Source organism: Semicossyphus pulcher, unplaced genomic scaffold (assembly GCF_022749685.1).
Source record: "Semicossyphus pulcher isolate SPU_LCO1_2020_fin unplaced genomic scaffold, fSemPul1.0.p SCAF_4, whole genome shotgun sequence".
In the NCBI taxonomy this organism is placed as follows: domain Eukaryota; kingdom Metazoa; phylum Chordata; class Actinopteri; order Labriformes; family Labridae; genus Semicossyphus; species Semicossyphus pulcher.
Genome location: NW_027211715.1, coordinates 1054703 through 1072500, shown reverse-complemented (window position 1 = coordinate 1072500; position 17798 = coordinate 1054703). Strand labels below are relative to the sequence as shown.

Genomic DNA, 17798 nt, shown 5'->3' with positions numbered 1-17798 from the left:
GCACATGAGGGAACTGTACAGTTACTCTCCAATTAATCCTGCGTCTAACCCTGCTGCACAATGTGTGTGTGGGCTTTTTTTTAGCTATAACAGACAGATGAAGCGCTCACTCACACACACTCTGTGAACCAGCGTGTGCCAAGAAAACAACAAGTTTCCCTTCAGCTCCGTGCTTAATTCTGTGCGATTGATTTGGCACCAACACTCACAGTATAATGAGAGTGCGCACATGCACACGTTACACAAACACAGATGCTGGAGTCAAAGAACGGCTGGAAAATGAGATGATGAAGTTGCCACACAAATGAGAGCTGTGACTCTGCTGATGTGCACTTTTATTCACGGTCACATTCATACCATGACTGTTGGTGTGTTTATCTTTTCAGCTGCAGGGATCTGATTTTAACTCTAACCTGCAGGTTCTCATATCATGTGTCTGTCGTATAGGAAGCTGTGGTCCTGCATCATGACAGGAGGCTGTGAGGCGTGTTTGGACCAGAAGCTAATTGAAGTTTTCTCACAATGAATTCACGTTGAAAGTCAATGTGAAGACAAAGACGGGCGATGAGAATCCGCACATTTCTACTGGAACAACAAACTCCAACTTCCTGGGAAGCATCAGAAAGGATCAGTCTGATCTCCAGCTGACACAGGAGCTGGGTGTTGGGGGATGAACCAAGAAATCACAGCGCTTATTTCCCCACATATCTTGAGGAGCAAATATTATACTTCACAGCCCGACCTCACCTTTACAGTTGAAAGAAGTGAAATCAGACTTCTAGACGATGTAATTTTTCTCCCATGTCCCTTCACTCCCCCCCCCCCCCCATTGCTCTGACCTGGATGACAGGGGCTCCGACCTGCCCTGTGTGTGCATGCGTGTGTGTCCTGAGGCGTCCAGCCGTCCCTCTGAGGCAGAAATACATTAGAGCTGAAAAACACGTCAGGGACAGACGCAACACTCTGCCCATTATCGCTCTGCACACACACACAGACACACACACACACACACACACACACACACACACACACACACTCAGAAACACGAACACCGTGTGTCAAGGTCACTTTGGAAAAGTAGACAGAGAGAACTCTTTACTCTTGTCGAGCTTCACCCTAACAGAGGATGATCCGAATCATCAGTGAGCCTGCACAGAGCAACGTGAGTCTCAGTACGACCCTCTGGTGTTCATCGTTCACTGAAACAAACAGACCCAGTGATTACAGCTGGTAACACATCTTCATGTGTTACTCTGATGGACAAAGACGAGTTCAGAACAACAACATTCTGTGGAGAACAGGTGGAGAACAGGCTGATAAAGGAACCGACTGTTCACTGATAACCGATCCCACATTCAGACTGTATCTGAGGCATCTTTTCCTTCTGTGTTCTCTCCATTCCTCTGCATCACAAACCAACTGTAGCTGTGGTTGCATGAAGCCATCTTTAAACTCGGTTCTCTCACACACACTTCTTATTTCCCAGCATCCCTCAGTGCGTCTCTGCAGGGCTGCTGCTGGTGAAGCTTGTCTCTCGCCCGGGCTTAATTACAAGGTAATTGGTCCCATTAACGAAGGGAAACGTGGCCTGAGAGTGTGCATGTACCTGTAGCTATGTGTGTATACAGTAGTGTGTATGTGTGTTGCTGTGTGTTTGTGTGTCTCTGCTCTGACAGGGCATCAGAGAGGGGGCTGTGTCAACAAGAAGCTAGCATGCTGTCATGCAACACTGACACTGTTCCCCCACGGACTGCACTGCTGGTTGGTATTCACACACATGCACAAAGACACACACCAACACACGTCAGTCCCACCTTTGCATAAATGTTCATATGGTGCAGAAGAAGAAGAACAGGTAGTTCTGTGAGCGTTCATTGTGAGCTTCCACTGAACACTTCCTGTCAGGGGAGGAAGCATTAGTCTGTTCAAACACGAAGAAACACGAGAGTGAAACTGTCAAACTGTTTGTTTCTTTAATCCTGCAGTCTGTGTGAACAGGAGGTGTGTGTGTGTGTGTGTGTGTGTGTGTGTGTGTGTGAAAACACTAAGGCCCTTCTTTGAAAGCATCAGGAAACACAGGTAACTCCTCAGAACACAGCAGTCCTCCTTTCATGCCACGACGAGTGTGCCAGAACAAAGTCTTCTCTCATGTCTGTCTCTGCCAAAATATGGAGCCACTCAAAGCTGCTGTCCTCCCTCCCTCTCTCTCTCTCTCTCTCCCTCTCTCTCCCTCTCTCTCTCTCTCTCTCTCTCTCTCTCTCTGTCTCTCTCTCCCTCTCTCTGTCTGCATCTCATCTGGAGTAATGAAGCTCTTCTTTCTTTCACTCAGCCGGGGTCCTGGATCGGAGCGAAGGAGGGCCGGAGAACATCAGACAGCATGAAGAGGAAGAGGAGGCTCTGCCATCTGCTGAGGAGCCGCTCTGTGTAACGTCCCTCTGTCTCCTCGTTTGAATGCACAGCATCTTCATCCTCACCATCATCATCATCAGCGTCCTTTTGACTCAAATTAAATAGCTAGTGTTTGTGTCTGTTAGCAGCTTAGAGAAGATCAAACCAGATTCAGTGTTTGATTTAATTAGCTTGTTTCTGAAACTGTATAAAACTGATGCACAAACACAAAGGTCTGTTAATGAGCCTCAGAAGGCTTCGTACAGCACTCGCACAGCTCGTATGAATGGTTATGTAAAGAGCAATAAGCATGGACTGATCACAGCTCCATCATCATCATCGCTGTGTTGACACGGGGAGACAGAGGAGTGGTGAGGTGTGAGAGGAGCGCAGCTCTGTTGTTTCTGATGTTTTAATGCTCCTGATTTAAAAGAGAAACTCTTCACTGTTGGCATTCTGCCGACCAACTGACAACAGTCAGAGACAGACATCTGCTGCCGCCATCCAGCCAGAAAGTAGTTAAAAAGAGCCCCCGCTGAGCAGGAGTCCTCGACCGGCTGCCCCGTCTGCCCCCGCCAGCGCTGCGCCTCATAAGAGAGAGCTCGACAAACACAGGGCATCTCTTTCACAGGCTACACCACTGCTAATTATGTCGTTACAGAGCAACCTGTACGTCCATCCTGCTCAGGGTCACGGGGTCGGGGGGCTGGAGCCTATGGAGCTGTCATTGAGCGAGAGGCCGGGTTACACCTGGACAGGTCGCTGACACATAGAGAACAACCACTCATTTACACCTACGGGCGATTTAGAGTCACCAACCCAACGAGCATGTCTTTGCACCACCGTGCAGCCCCCGACCTACACATGCTTGTAGTAAAGTAGTGCCGTTTAATCTCTGTCTGTGTTGGGACAAGATCAGTCAATCATAAAACAGAGAGCCAATCAGATTCTGCATTATTTTTCCTTTAATTGACAGAGAGAGAAACTGTGAGAGAGGATAACCTGCGACAAAAGGCCGAGTTACAATCCAAACCAGGCCGCTGCATTAGGACTTAGTATGCCCACACTCAGCGAGGCGACCTCCCAGCGAGCAGGTGAGTGTTGACTTAAATGAAAATGAACTAAATATAGAAACATTAAATATGGTGTAATGAAACAGCTTTACAGCCTGAGACGTCACAGCGTCAAATAAAGAGACAGCTGCCGTGTAATCAGACTCCAGTCCTCTGTCATTGGCTCATGCTGACACAAACAGGAAGTGATGTGGACTTTGAACTGCAAGCAATACGAGTTAATTAGTGTCTTATCTAAGAGCATGGAGTCATGGAGACGTGAACATAGCAGATGATTAGCTTCACATGAAGCGCACAGAACAACTCGTTTCAGATGCTAACTTACAAACTTCAGTTCTTTAAACCGTTTGTTTCAGACTGACGTCTGTTCACAGCTCGTCAGAAGCAGCAGGAGCAGATGTTTTAGTTCTTTTCAACAGAAAGGCTGAAACTACATCAGTGATGGTCAGCTCCTACCGTCTCTGTACAGTAGCCTACTTCAGTTCCTGGTTCCTAAAAAGGTTGTAACTTCCTGTCAAAGTTTCTTTCTTGTTAACGACCTGCGTGCATAGCTGTAAATCAAACTGCACCAGGCTGTAAATCCTCCTGTGATTTCAGGTAAGACCATGAATCACCTTCACTAGCTGGGAGGAAATATTCTTTTGCCGAACAGAACATAAAAGCCTCCCAGTGCTGACGTGTCCCCGCTCTGTTTGCGTGCTGAAATAGAAGAACTGCATCCGATCAACATCTAACAAAGAGAGCGTCCTCTCCCAGCGCAGTCCTTCAGCCGGCACAGCGGGGCCAGAGCACCGGCCTCTATTAGAGCCCGCGTGTGACATTGGGACGTTTTCCTTTGGTGCAAATTATAAGCACGGAACAAACTGTTGCTATGGAGACCGTAGTTAGTGATGCGGTGGGCAAAGCCACACAAAGTAGTGAGGAGGAGAGGACTGAGCTGAGCATGCTGAGAGGATCACACACACACACACACACACACACACACACACACACACACACACAGGCACTCAGGAAGGCAAATAAAAGGCTTTCACTGATTTTATTTTCCTCTGAGTCGTTTCTCAAACTGAGCGGTCACATCTGAAAGCTTGGCTGAGGCGTTCAGGGGCAGAGGAGTGTGTGATTAAAGCAGCTGCACGTGATGAAGAAGAGGGTTTGTGGGATGAGGTGCATCTATCACATCTCATCACCTCTACCTTTATCTAAATCTGCATATCTTCGTTTTACTGAAATCACATCTATCTAGGAGATGTGTCTCTGCTGACAGCATCAAACCTCCTACCTACACGGTCCTGTCGGGGTCCCACAGGGCTCTGTTCTTGGACCAATTCTGTTCACATCATTAAATCACCTCTCTAACACATGTGAAAGAAATGAATATTCAAGACTAAACCAGCATCTCTCTCTACATGCCATGGCCAACCCAACCCACATCTGAACCCCATTAAAACCTCCTGAATGTGATCAAGAGGAAGACGGACGGTCAAGAACCATCAAGCAACGCCGAGCTGCTCGAGCGTCACCCAGCAGCTCTGTGACAGCCTGGAGGAGAGCACGCAGAGAGGCATGAGAGCTGTGGCAGGTTATTCACCAAACACTGACCTGTGACCTCTTCCTGAGGTCAAACATGAGCATTCTGCTGTTCCAACATGAACATGAACTTGTTTTCTTTGCATTATTCCACCAGTACTGTCACTTTCTGCAAATAAAGACCTCAATGGGAATATTTGATACCTGATACCTCATCAAAGAGCTCTCTCCCTTTCAAAGAAACAGCTAAATAAACCTCTCCCTCCAAAGTTATTATAGAGCCGAACAAAGAGTGTGGATGGATAATAGATGAGAGCACAGAGTGGTGGAAGAGCCGACAGCAGGATGGATAGGTCACTAATTCTCCTGAAATAAAGTGATGTGAGAGGAGCAGCAGAGAGCAGGAGGACCGAGGAGGCAGTTATCTCTAAATATAGTTTTAGTGATGGAGAGCGAGAGCGCTGCTATCCCCACCGATCCACCACCGTCCTCCTCCGACAACGGCAGACAGACAATTCAATTCAATCCCTGTCTGATTGGAGGGAACAGATCTGATTACCTCTCATAGAAAGCACACACACACACACGCACACACACACACACACACACACACACACACACACACACACACATACGCACAGAAAATAGGGTTGTTTGTGCTCAAAGATTCCCCAGGGAAAGATATCAGAGTAAATGGCTGCGGTGATTGTGCCAGATAGACTGGATGTGTGCATAATATCCACACCGAGAAGATAATGTGTTTGCTAATCGCACACCAGAGACATGCAAACACACACACACACACACACACACACACACACACAGAGGCTAACAGCTGCATAGCTATAACCCTTAACCACTCTTTTCATGCTGCTGGATGCCAGCTACACTGTGGAACACCCTCCCACACACACACACACACACACACACACACACACACACGCACACACACACATCCTTATCCAAATCCCATTGTGTGGGAGTCGTGATGTCTCGGGGTTGTGATGACAGTCGGCTGCGTGTGTTGACAGCAGAGGAAGTTATTATAACTTGTAATCATATTCGGTGTCACATTATGAATGACAGACGCGCATCAGAGAGCGTTTAATGACGTTACGGAAACAACGCTGAGAATAAAGAACCAAACTGCATCATGGGTGGGAAATAAATCCACACAAAGTCTGTTTCGCTGTAAATACGTAGCTTATAGGAAGAATGTTTACCTGCCGACGAGGCTGCAACACCTGTATCAGAAACGCCTCCGTAACTGATTTACCTGAAAGCACCGACTCGATGCACCGACCTGCTACAAACAGCAGCCAACATAACACTAATATATATATCACCACACTGTTTGAAAGCAGCACAAAGAACTGGTCTGAGCTCCTGGCATTGGCCCGTGTTTAAGGAACATCTCTCCAAAACAAATTATGCATAATCCTCAGAATCGCACAGCTTCACTGTTCTGGCACGTCTGACACTCTGGTAGAGCTGCAACGATTAACTGACACTGTCGGCAACATCGATGAATTAAATAGTTGCAAACAAAATTAAGTCAATAATTAGTCATTGCTTGTTTTTCATGCTGTGTGCGAACAGAACATAAAACAGCGACAGGTAAACAAAACAGAGCAAAAAGTCGGCGGCCAATGCAACACCATCGCGTCCTGAAGCTTGTAGCTTCAGGAGTGTAGCTTCAGGAGCTAGTGTGGGAGCATTTCAGCCTCGACGCTGCAGAGAGAAGGATCGCCTGCAGGGTCTGTGAGGAGGAGCACGTTTATCACGGGAGCACGTCGGTGATGAGCGAGCGTCTGAAGAGAAGGAGCGATGATCTGGTGTATTTTTCTCTCAGCACTTTGTCTGTCGTTGGTTTGAAAGGACAAAAACTTGATTTTTTATTTCTCTTCTGTTTCAGTCAGAGCCACATCAGCAGCAGCGTTTATTCAAGAGATATATTAGAATGAAGAACTCATATTTATTGTCTTCATTGTTAGTGAGCACACGCTTCAAAGAACCTCACACTACATTCAAAGCTGAGAGCTGAATAAGAGACATTAAGTCATTGTGCAATTCATCATCTGACCAGTCGATTAATCGTTTCAATAATCGATGACTGATCCATCAGAAGAGTCGCTAGTTGCTTCTTCTCACAGCTGATTCGTCTTCCACCGTCTCTTTGCTCTCTGGGCGATTCAAACAGGATCTTCTTCTACCGGCTGACACAGACACACACTCATGTGGACAGGGGACAAGGTCTTCTGTATAAGCTCTACTGATAACATCCGCTCATGAACAGCAGCACGAGCATAATGACAGCTTCAAAGATGCATCGTGTCCATGACGTGATTTTACTATTTTTAACGTATTTTATTTCATGCTTTAGTGCTTTAGAGCAGTTTGTGTTTGTTACACAAGTGAACTAATGCAGAGTGCTGTAAACAGAAACTGCACCACCTCTCAGACAGCTCGAAGACTGATCTTTGTACTAAAGTACTCTGCAGATCCTCAGGAGAGGGAAGCACAGGCACAGCATACTTTCTGTAATTATATTACTTTCACTACATTTGATAAAAAGCAGTGTTGGGATGATTTCGTGGTGAGAGAGAAAAACGTTTACATTTAGAAGCGTATTCCTCCGCCATTTCGTTTGAATTTGCGCAATGCATCTTGGGATACGGTGGGCTCGATGGATCTTTGCGTTCTGGGAAACGGAGGACGCATTTATCTGCGACCGAATAACAGCCGTGATGATAGTGTGATACTATGATAGATACATCACTCCCTCTCGTGTGATATTGCTAAACTATTTAGGAGAGAGAAAGTCGTACAGCTGCACCTTAAGTTCCACCTCCTCTTTGAACTACAACCTCTGTAATTACGGCTTTTCAAGCTGTTATTTCTCGAAAACAGACCGTTGCTATGAAGAACAGACCGTTGCTAGGGATGTGGCTCTCATCACACAGTCCGGAGGACTAACTGTGATCATATCAATCCGCTGAAAGAAGTCCGGTATATTTGACGTCGGTCTGTTTACAGAGGAGAAAGCGATAAAGGTTAAAGATGCTAAAACTGAAGCTACGACAGAGAGATCTACAAAACTGAAGACGGCACATGAAGTGAACATTGAACAGAACACAGCACGGGATACGGCGGTGTTTACAGGCGGTGAATGGAAACGAAAATGTCACCAGACTGATTCCTGCAGTCCGGTTCAACGTGTCTAACTTCACCACCATGAAACGTTTCCGTTTATCGTGAGTGAAATCAGCTAACTGTGAGTGTAACAACTATTTTTAAATGGAAACATAACATTTTTAAGTGACTTAAATAATGTCCGCTTTGTGCTGCGTTGCCTTAAATGGCACCAACAACACCAAAGTAAATGTTTTCTATGTTTTGTGTAGTATTTTGTTTTTTAACAAGCCAATAAAAGTGATCAAATGAATCAACCTTAGAGCTGAACATGGCTCTTGGGTTCACAGACATATGAAGCTTCTGATGAAGGGTCAAAGGTCAGCGTTGCTTTGTCATACAGGGTCAAAATGATAAAAGGATGGGCTAAATGACCTCCTTCATTAACAGTGTAATCATTAAAATGTGCAGGAGGAGGGAGGCGGGGGAGGCGGGGGGAGGCGGGGGGAGGCGGGGGGAGGCGGGGGGAGGCGGGGGAGGAGAGGTGTCCAGATGTAATCTGTGTGGATTTATTGAGGATTATTAAAGACTATTACACTGGAAGAAGTGAGCCCGACCAATAAGACGGGCTGATTCTTTGTGAGAGGAAGCACAAAGACGCTCTTCACCTCAGGCCATGTAAATGCTAAAGGTCAGAGGTTATCTCTACCCCGTCATGCTAATTCAATAAAAACCTTCTGGTAAGAAGAAAAGGTCTCTGAGACGAACGACCCCTGAGAACACGACTGTGTGTACAGAAACACACACTCATGTACCCAGAGACACACACGCACACACGGCGGCTGTGATTAATGCGTGACACGCTGCAGTCCCACACTCTCTTTCATTACACTCCTCAGCACAGAAGTGTGAGACAAAGGCCTGAGATTAAACAGCTCTCCTTCACACTGACTCATTACTCTCTCTCTCTCTTTGTGATCAGTCTCTGCGCTGCGTCTCACTCATTCAGGGCAAGGTCGTTTAGGAGTCACAGGAGGAGCAGGAGGAGGAGGAGGAGGAGGAGCAGGAGGAAGGACTATCCTGCAGGGACTCTCACAACACTTACACCCTAACGATGATCAGAGAGCCAGTGGATCTATTTTCATTCAAACCCAGATCCTCCACAGAGACAGAACCGTGTGTGTGTGTGTGTGTGTGTGTGTGTGTGTGTGTGTGTGTGTGTGTTCTGTACATGAGAGGTTCAGGTCACACACATGAAGCACAATAACAGGAATATTATCAAAGTTTCATTTTCCCAGAGCACGCTCCATGCATGTGTGTGGCTTGTGATTGCATTTGACTTTCATCACCCTGCTGAGAGTGTGTATGTGTGTGTGTGTGTGTGTGTGTGTGTGTGTGTGTGTGTGTGTGTGTGTGTGTGTTTGTCTGGGAAGAATGACCCAGATCTGAACAGGGATGAGTAGACCAGTACATTCTACTCACTGTTTGTTTAAATAGATGCAGACAGAGAGAAAGTGTAAAGCTGTGTTCAGAACAAAAGCTAAGTGAATTTTTGCATCGTGATGCTCCGAGGGTTTGACCACAGGATTATTTATTAAACACGTGTTAAACACGTGAATATGAGTCCTTCCAGGTAAGTCACAAAACCAACCCTGTTGTGTCTGGGTTACTAATACCGTCCGTCAGCGCACACATAAGCTGTGTCTGATGAACTCTCCTGCTGCTTCCAGCTCCTTCAGGCTGACCAGTGCCCAGTGTGATGAGCTGTTAGCTCGGATCAGTGCCAGGATTTCTCTGATGGACACCAACTACCAGCGTTCTGTTTCAGCTGTGGAGCACCTGTCCGTCTGTCTCCGCTGAGTGACAGTTTCACTGTATCTAGCAAGTCACACGTGGGCTGAGATCTGTCTCACTACAGCGCTATGAAGCCACAACAAACAGATGTTACTGAGATTTAATGACAATAAACAGGCTGAGAGGATGCTGAGAGAACTACATCAGGAGGCAGGTCTGTAGAGAGGCTGAGTTCATGATTTGTCAGGTCTGTCTGTGAGACGACAAGAACACGACTTTAAAATGAGTGTTTTTTGAATGGAGTTTGGTTGGACCACTTCTGATGCAACATCTGGACGTCGAAGAATCTAAACGCTGATAAGCTTTCACACCACAAGCTCACACTGATCTCATAGTTTTGTTTGGAAAGGCTTCCTTTGTGCCGTCAGGAGAACTTGTCTTGTGAAACTGTCTTTTATTCTCCAGCCATGAATCTCTAATGACGGACATTAAACATACGACGATAATGTGAAAAAGTCGAGGATCTTGAACTGCAAACATCACCTGCTTGAAGATGTAGCTTCTCTTTTGAACTGAACAGACCTTAAAGCATTGTGTGTGTGTGTGTGTGTGTGTGTGTGTGTGTGTGTGTGTGTGTGTGTGAGAGAGAGAGAGAGAGACAGAGGCTGGGGAAGAAGACAGAGAGGAGCAGCTAAAAACCCCGCAGTCTGAAAGCTGAAGGCAAACCATTCATCTTTCCTCTCATATGCTCTTCTGGGCGTCAGTCCCAGTGTGTGTGTGTGTGTGTGTGTGTGTGTGTGTGTCTGCGTAGAGAGTGTGTGGGTGTGTGTCTGCGTCTCCCCACATATGGAGAGCAGTCTGAATGATGAACATGATCTCCATTGCAGCAGAACAATACTGTTTCTAAATAGGACATGAGAGGCATTCAGCCTTGCCTCCCGCTCTGTGTATGGGGGGAACCGACGCTTGTTTGCAGGGGCTGGAGCGCGCTGTGTGCAATGAGGCATCTGCTGCAGGTGATAGTGAGCGTGTGTGTGTGTGTGTGTGTGTGTGTGCGTGTGTGTGTGTGTGCATCCATTAAGTGTCGCTCCCACTGGTGTCCAGAGTTTTTGCTACATCAATCAGAGGCTCATTCAGCGAGCGCGCGGCGTCGCTCCGGCAGGCGGGCAGGTGGCAGCGAGCAGCTGCGTGATGGCTGCCGGCCCGGCCCCTGGCATCACCTCTGCTCTGAGACCACCAGACCTACTCTCATACACCTGCTAGCTACCTGCCTCTGGAGCTTTTCACACCTGGATCTGTTTGCTTCTCACCAAACACAACATCCCTGCACCTGTTTGGTAGAAAGCTGGTGTACCGCAGTAACCCTGCACCTGGTAATTAGCTCTGAACTACAGCAGCTCTGCATTCTGCTGGCTGACCCCGATCCACCTTCAGACAATCAACACACAATTAATAAAGAGAGAGAAGTAGCTGACAAATGTTTGACTAGATCTGAGGGTACGACTGATTCAATCAGCAATCTGAACGACCAGATACGTTTTGTTCTTCCCGATGAAGACGTCCTGACATCGTGAGAGTTTCACAAAGACTTTCACTCTGACCTGCATCAAACTAACAGTCAGCCTTCAGATACTCGTCTACATATCCACTGTTTTTTTACTAATAAGCACTTTGTGATACATTCTGGTAAAAATAAGTCTTTGCAAACCAAAAATCAGCATGCAAACTCCAGGAGAAACTCAAAGTCAAAAGTCTCAAGGACATTTTTGTGGGAAAGCAAAGCCTGTGCGATGGAGGGTGTTAGCCTCGGGAAGGCTAAGCTACCTCTTAGGTTTGGAAGAAGTCATTTAAGACCAGCCAAACAACACAGAGCAGTCTTAATGATCTTTGTGAAGCCACCACCTGCTACGAGAGTCAGTGAAGCAAAACACTCACCCTGACTCTTTGCATGGTTGTGCAAGAAAATCTCACTTCAATCGCTCACTCCTGAGCTGTGACATCGCTCGTAGAATGTCTAACTTTTTTACCAATAATACATCCCAAAAGTAGCTAACATCAGAGCGCAAAAAATCTGTTTAAATTGTAATCAGACGTGGTGTGAAAAAAGCTGAAGGTCCAAACCACTCAGCCCCATGTGATCACAGTTACACTGCTGCCAACCACAAGGAGCTTTGCAATCATGCACCGAACAAAAGGAGGAAGTGCAACATGTCAGAGGATCCTGCACGCTTTCAAATGTCCTGAAACAGTTTGTTAACATACAGAGAGAAATACTAGTATCAAGAAACCTGACAAAGTACTTCAGCTTGTTGTTGTAGTTGTTGTGGGAATGCCAACACTTTTTTCAAACCATCAGCACAAACATGTCGCAGGAAGTAGAGCTCTTATTTACCTGCTTATTCTGAGCAACAACCTGAGAACGGTCCCAATCAAACAGGAAGCAGTTATATTGATTTTCTTTCCATTGCTCAACATGTCTCTCCTCATGCTGTTCATTCTAATGATGGTCATGTGTCCACACTACATCAGGTGTGCTTACCTTTCCTCTTGGAGTCCCGTCTGACGCTGCCGGGTCTGACCGCTGGCTGGAGCTCCGTCTCTGTTGACATCCTCAGGCTGGGCTCGACTCGGCTCTGCTGGGGTCCGCTGGGCTCCGAGGGTCCAGTTCACAGCGTCAGTGCCGGCTTTGCGTGCGTGGGCGCCGGGTGCGTGCGTGGAGGCGCCAGGTGTGTGCGTGGGCACACAGGCTCATGGGAGAGGGACGGGCTTCAGCCCTGACACGACATCCCACACACACCCAGAGAGAGCTGGAGAGAGAGAGAGAGAGAGAGAGAGAGGTGTTTCAGTCAGGTTGTTTTTACTCTGCAGGAGAAGCCTCGACACCTCAGCAGGCATCACAATGAGCTGGTTTCTGAGCGGGGCCTTGAGAACATGTTGCCCATGGTAACAGACATGAGAGACCTGCTCACACTTCCTGTTTCCTGTCAGTAATGTGCTTGTGCAAGGACGCAGCCTGAGGTTATATCCCAGCGCTTCAAAACACTCACTGCTTCCATCATAGTGATAATCCAAAGCAGACAATCCAGCAGGTCGTAAACAGTTTATTACACATTATCTAAAAGACTTATGTAAATGTGAACGTGCCTACAACAGCAGCACTGAGGATCAAAGGTCAACCAGTCCGGCTTGTTATCAAAGAGAAATAAGGAGTAAAGTACTTCATCCAGTCCTTTACGCTGAGGCAGACACAGACAAATGATGCATCAACAAGGCATGCTGGGTAATACTTTGATGTTAATAAATAAGTTGGTTGATTATCTGCTCATTGCCACGTCGGCTCTGGTTTGTACTCTTACCAAACCAACAAGCCGTTGGTTGCTTTAATGTTTCTGACACACTACCAGAGTCTATTTATTCAAATGGGAGACGTGAACATAAGCACGTTTAATGATTGATTGACTGATTCTTTCATGTCTCTAAAATGTAAATGGTAAATGGACTGTTCTTATAAAGCTCTGTTCTAGTCTTGCAACCACCCAGCTGCTTTTACACTACATGTCACATTCACACACTGATGACAGAGAAGGCTAAGGCTCTGCTACCGGGAGCAATTTTGGGTTCTGTGTCTTCCCCAAAGGACACTTGGACATGTGACTGTAGCAGTCAGGGATCGAACCACCAGCCTTTTGATTGAGAGACGACCAACTCTATGCTGAGCCACAGCCGCCTCACTGTCTCAACAATCCACTCTCACAAGATCTGGTAACTACGGTACGCCATCCCTGCCAACGTCTCTTTCCCACTAAATAAGGAGCATTGAAGGGAGTCGTTCGTTAAACCATCACATAAAAGTAAAAACTAAAATAAAATGTGTTTCTCTGCCTATAAATCTATGATTGTGATTAATATATAACTGTTTTAGGCCACGCCCACTTACAAACTAGCAAGTATCCCGTTTGTGATCGTTGGCGTAGCTTGTAACTCTTCACTTTGTCAGAGCATCTTAAGCGCAGCTTCCACACACGTCTCCCGTCTGTCCCTGGCGGCCCCCTCCGGCCTCCACGTTCTGTCTCTTCTTTGCCCATCTGTCACTACTTCATTCTGAAGTGTTGACTGGCAGCAACAACTACAACTTAGCAGCCAAACCCAGTCTGAATCACACTCCAACCTTGTCGCGTGAATGTGGTAGAAACACACATTTACATGCACACACACACACACATGCAGGCGAGCTGCTTTCTGAAATACAAAGAGAGGAGGAGACAGCTGCCAGTCCACACGCTGAATAATGAATGTGACTACCTTCTGAGCCGCTCTTCACCTCTCCTCAGACTATCAGTCCTGACCTCTCTCTGTCTGCGTCTAACAGAGGCTGAGTGAGGACTTGAACAAAACGAAAAGACCGGTGCTTCTTGGGGAAGAGGGAATCTCTGCTGCTCGTCCTCCCCCTCTCTTGGTGTTTCTGCGTGAATAGGAGGCCCCTGCGAGCCGCGGGCGAGAACAGATGAATTGAGAGGCTTTTAATTTGCTGCAGACAGAACAGAACAGAGTCCATTTAATTCTGCCAGCAGAGGCCATGTCGGCAAAATGCTGACAATATTCTTTATCTGGTCCAAACACACTGGAAAAGTGTGAGTCACTCCAATTACAGGCATTATCAGCTGCACTGTTCCACCAAATGGATGGAGAGAGAGCGAGCGTGAAGAGAGGGGTTAGAGAAATGAACAGAGTGGAAAGAAAGTGAGGGGTGAGGAAACACGGAGTGGGTGAGGAAGATAATGAACGGGGGTTGAGAAGGGGGGAGAGAAAAAAGCCCAAGGAAGAGAAATCAGAGGATGGAGTTCTCCATCCCTGAGCATGCACCCCCCTTTGTTCTCTGCTGTCGTTCTTCTCCTCCGAGCTGGGAAGTCTTTCAGGAAGCATCTGGAGCTCGCGTTTAAGAAAGCTGCGTGTTAATCCTCGGACCAGGAAGAAGCTCTCTAGAAACACCCTCACCAACTTAAAGGCAGAGTTCAGGTGTTCTGAGGTGGTAGAGTACACCTGCAGTAGATGGCGGTCAGCACTGGGCCTTCACATGTACAGTGTAGAGTACTGACAATGAAGCTAAGTACCTTTGTGAGCGCGGTATTTTAGCCTCTTTAAAAAGCCCCCCTGATAGTTTACATCAGCTGAAGGAGTTTTGAATCTGTTCACTGCTTCATCTCTCCTTCAGACAGCGCTCTCCTCCCTGGCACTGTGTCTGTCTGACTTCCACGCAGCGCTCTGTATCAGATGACGCGTTCAGGTGAGCAGGTGCAGGGCTGAGCTCAGACTGAAAAAAAAGCCTCTTGCTCAAGATCTCAAAGATGGTGCATGCTTGTGTTTGTCTTGCTTAGATTTCACTGTTCTGCTGAGGGATGTCGGCCTCAGAGAGTTCAGAATGTAAACATCAACAGTCGTTTTTCTGAGCAGGATCATCAAGAACCAACGGCAGAGTCCTTCTGTACCCAACCAACAGGAAACACACGTGTCTCCACCATCAACAGCATTTCATCATTTCCATCATAATCTTCATTTTCTTGTGTTGTTATGTTTCACAGAGGGCTGGCATGAACAAGTGTAAATACTTAAAATACAGCGTACACTTCAAGTCACTTTTGAATTGCAGTTTGCACCAAACCCTGTCTGCAGCAGGACTTAGCTTAGCTTCTGTTTCGGTAATGACCGCCATCTACTGTAGGTATAGGCCTGATACACAGACTATTGATAAGTACCTCATAGAACTCCACTTCAAAACATCCAAACGATCCTTTAACCCAAAAAATCATGACTTCTATTCTACAACTACTAAGATTCAGAGTGTTTCTGTGGTTCTGCTTTGAGGGTTTTATCCAAAATGTGAAGAAGAAATTGAGTAAGAGTTCATGTTGTGTCTGCTAAACTGCTCCTATGAGAGCACGACTCACTTAGCTGAAGAACTCGTCCAGCCATGCGAGCAAAACAGCCACGAGTCAACGGGTGAAAATGAGCAAGAAAACGAGAAACTCTGAGGCTGAAATGAGAAATCTGCTGCAGCTTGGCTCTCCAGACTTCTCCGAGGCTCCAGACATATGGCCGTTCCTCCGGAGACTCGAGGAACAGATCTACATCTAAGCTGCAGTCCCTGGAGGGGGAACAAGCTAATTTCTCAAAAAAGAAGCCGTCCATGTCGGGCTTCTGCTGTACAAATTCCCTGCCTCGCTCAAACACACACACAGACAACATTCAGCACCATCAGGCGCCGTCGTGCACGCCACACTGTCGGTTTGACCTGGAATCAGCGCTGGGCTAAAAGTAGCAGAGGAGGATGAGAACGTAGCTTAGCGTGTCTGGATTTAGACGCAATCTGAAGCCGTACAGGGAGGAGAGGGGAAGGAGCAGGAAATTGGACGTCCGTAAATGGGACGCTGCCAGCAGGAGCGAGTGGGTGATGTGTGTGTGTGTGTGTGTGTGTGTGTGTGTGTGTGGATAAACAGGATGCTGCCAACAGGAGCTTAATGCCCAGAAATCATCTGCAGCTACAGTAAAGTCTGCCAGGCGACAGGAAAGAAAAAAGAAAGAGAGAAGGAGAGAAAGGGGGGAGGAGGAGTGGGGTCTCGCCTCTCTCTCCCACCTCCCACTCTCAGGGTAATTGTGTTCTGTCCATCAGGCTCAGAGTTAGATTAGCCGCTGCACTCATTCAGCTCTACTGCCGTCTCAGTAATGAACAATCATACAGACCACCTCTGCACTAGCTTCCTCTCTACCTGTGCTCTGTCCATCTACTGCACTACGCCCGCCCCCCCACCAGTGTCCTGAAGAGTTCCCCCTAATAGTCGATCTAACGTTTACTGATAAAAAAAAGCACAGCTCTGAATCTATCCAGGAGCTGCACCTTGTTTGTAGTTTTAGGAAGGAGGCCTTGTGGGTGACGTATGTATCTGACGTGGTCTGCCAGGCTTGAATGTTAGCTAGTTAGCAGATACAAGCCAGGATAAAGATAACACAACCAGCTTAAAGAAACCAGAGGTCTCCAAGCTACATTAGCTAGTTTGCCGCTAAGAGACAGGCTAAAACTAGCTGGATCAGCCTTAAGAAAACAGAGGTGTCCCAACTATATTAGCTAGTCAGCAGGTAAGAGCTACGCTAAAGCTAACCAGAAGATAAGAAACCAGAGATCTCCAAACTAAGTTATTAGCAACAATGCAGACTAAAGCTAACTGGATCAGCCTAAAGAAACAGAAGTCCCCCTTCAACAACAGCTAGTTAGCAGGTGTGAGCCATGCTAAAGCTAACTCAAAAAGCCTAAAGAAACCAGAAGTCTCTCAACTACCTTAGCTAATTAGCAGGAAAGAGCCCAGCTAAAGCTAACCGAATCAGTCTTGAGAAGCCAGAAGTCTCAAAACTACATTAGCTAGTTAGCTGCTACACACTAGGCTAAAGGCAACTGAGTCTAAAGAAACCACATAGTTAGCAGCTACAAGTCAGTTAGCTACAGTTAGCAGCTTTGAGCTAGGCTAAAGCCAACTTAATCAGGCTAAAGGCAAATGAGTCAGCCAAAAGAAACCAGTGAAATCCCAACTAGTGAGCAGCTACGATACAGGCTAAGCTAACCAAAACAACATAAAGAAACCAGTGGTTTTAGTTTTTTAGTGTTTATAAGCCAGGCTACATCTAACTGAATCAGTCTTTAAACAAATCCGTCCACAGAAGCAGGGGAGGGACGATGTCATACCGAGCTTGTGTAATGTTCACTCTCCTCTTTTGGTTGTCCGTTAGCACTGTTAACAGGTGGCTTGCTTTGTGTACGCTGTAAAGATTTTAAAGTGAACTGATGACATTATTATTTCTAACCCAGGAAGTCAAACCATTTTGGCCTCACCC

General features: G+C 46.7%; 1 protein-coding gene across 1 annotated transcript in view; it reads right to left on the bottom strand.

Moving 5' to 3' along the window:
* dab1a (DAB adaptor protein 1a) overlaps positions 1–12529 on the bottom strand; it is a 57020-nt gene extending 44491 nt beyond the window's left edge. Inside the window, exon 1 of the mRNA XM_069680613.1 lies at positions 12457–12529. Within this exon, the coding sequence (XP_069536714.1) occupies positions 12457–12526 (70 nt within the window). The 5' untranslated portion in view covers positions 12527–12529. The remainder of the gene's footprint in view (positions 1–12456) is intronic.
* Between the last annotated feature and the right edge of the window lie 5269 nt (positions 12530–17798).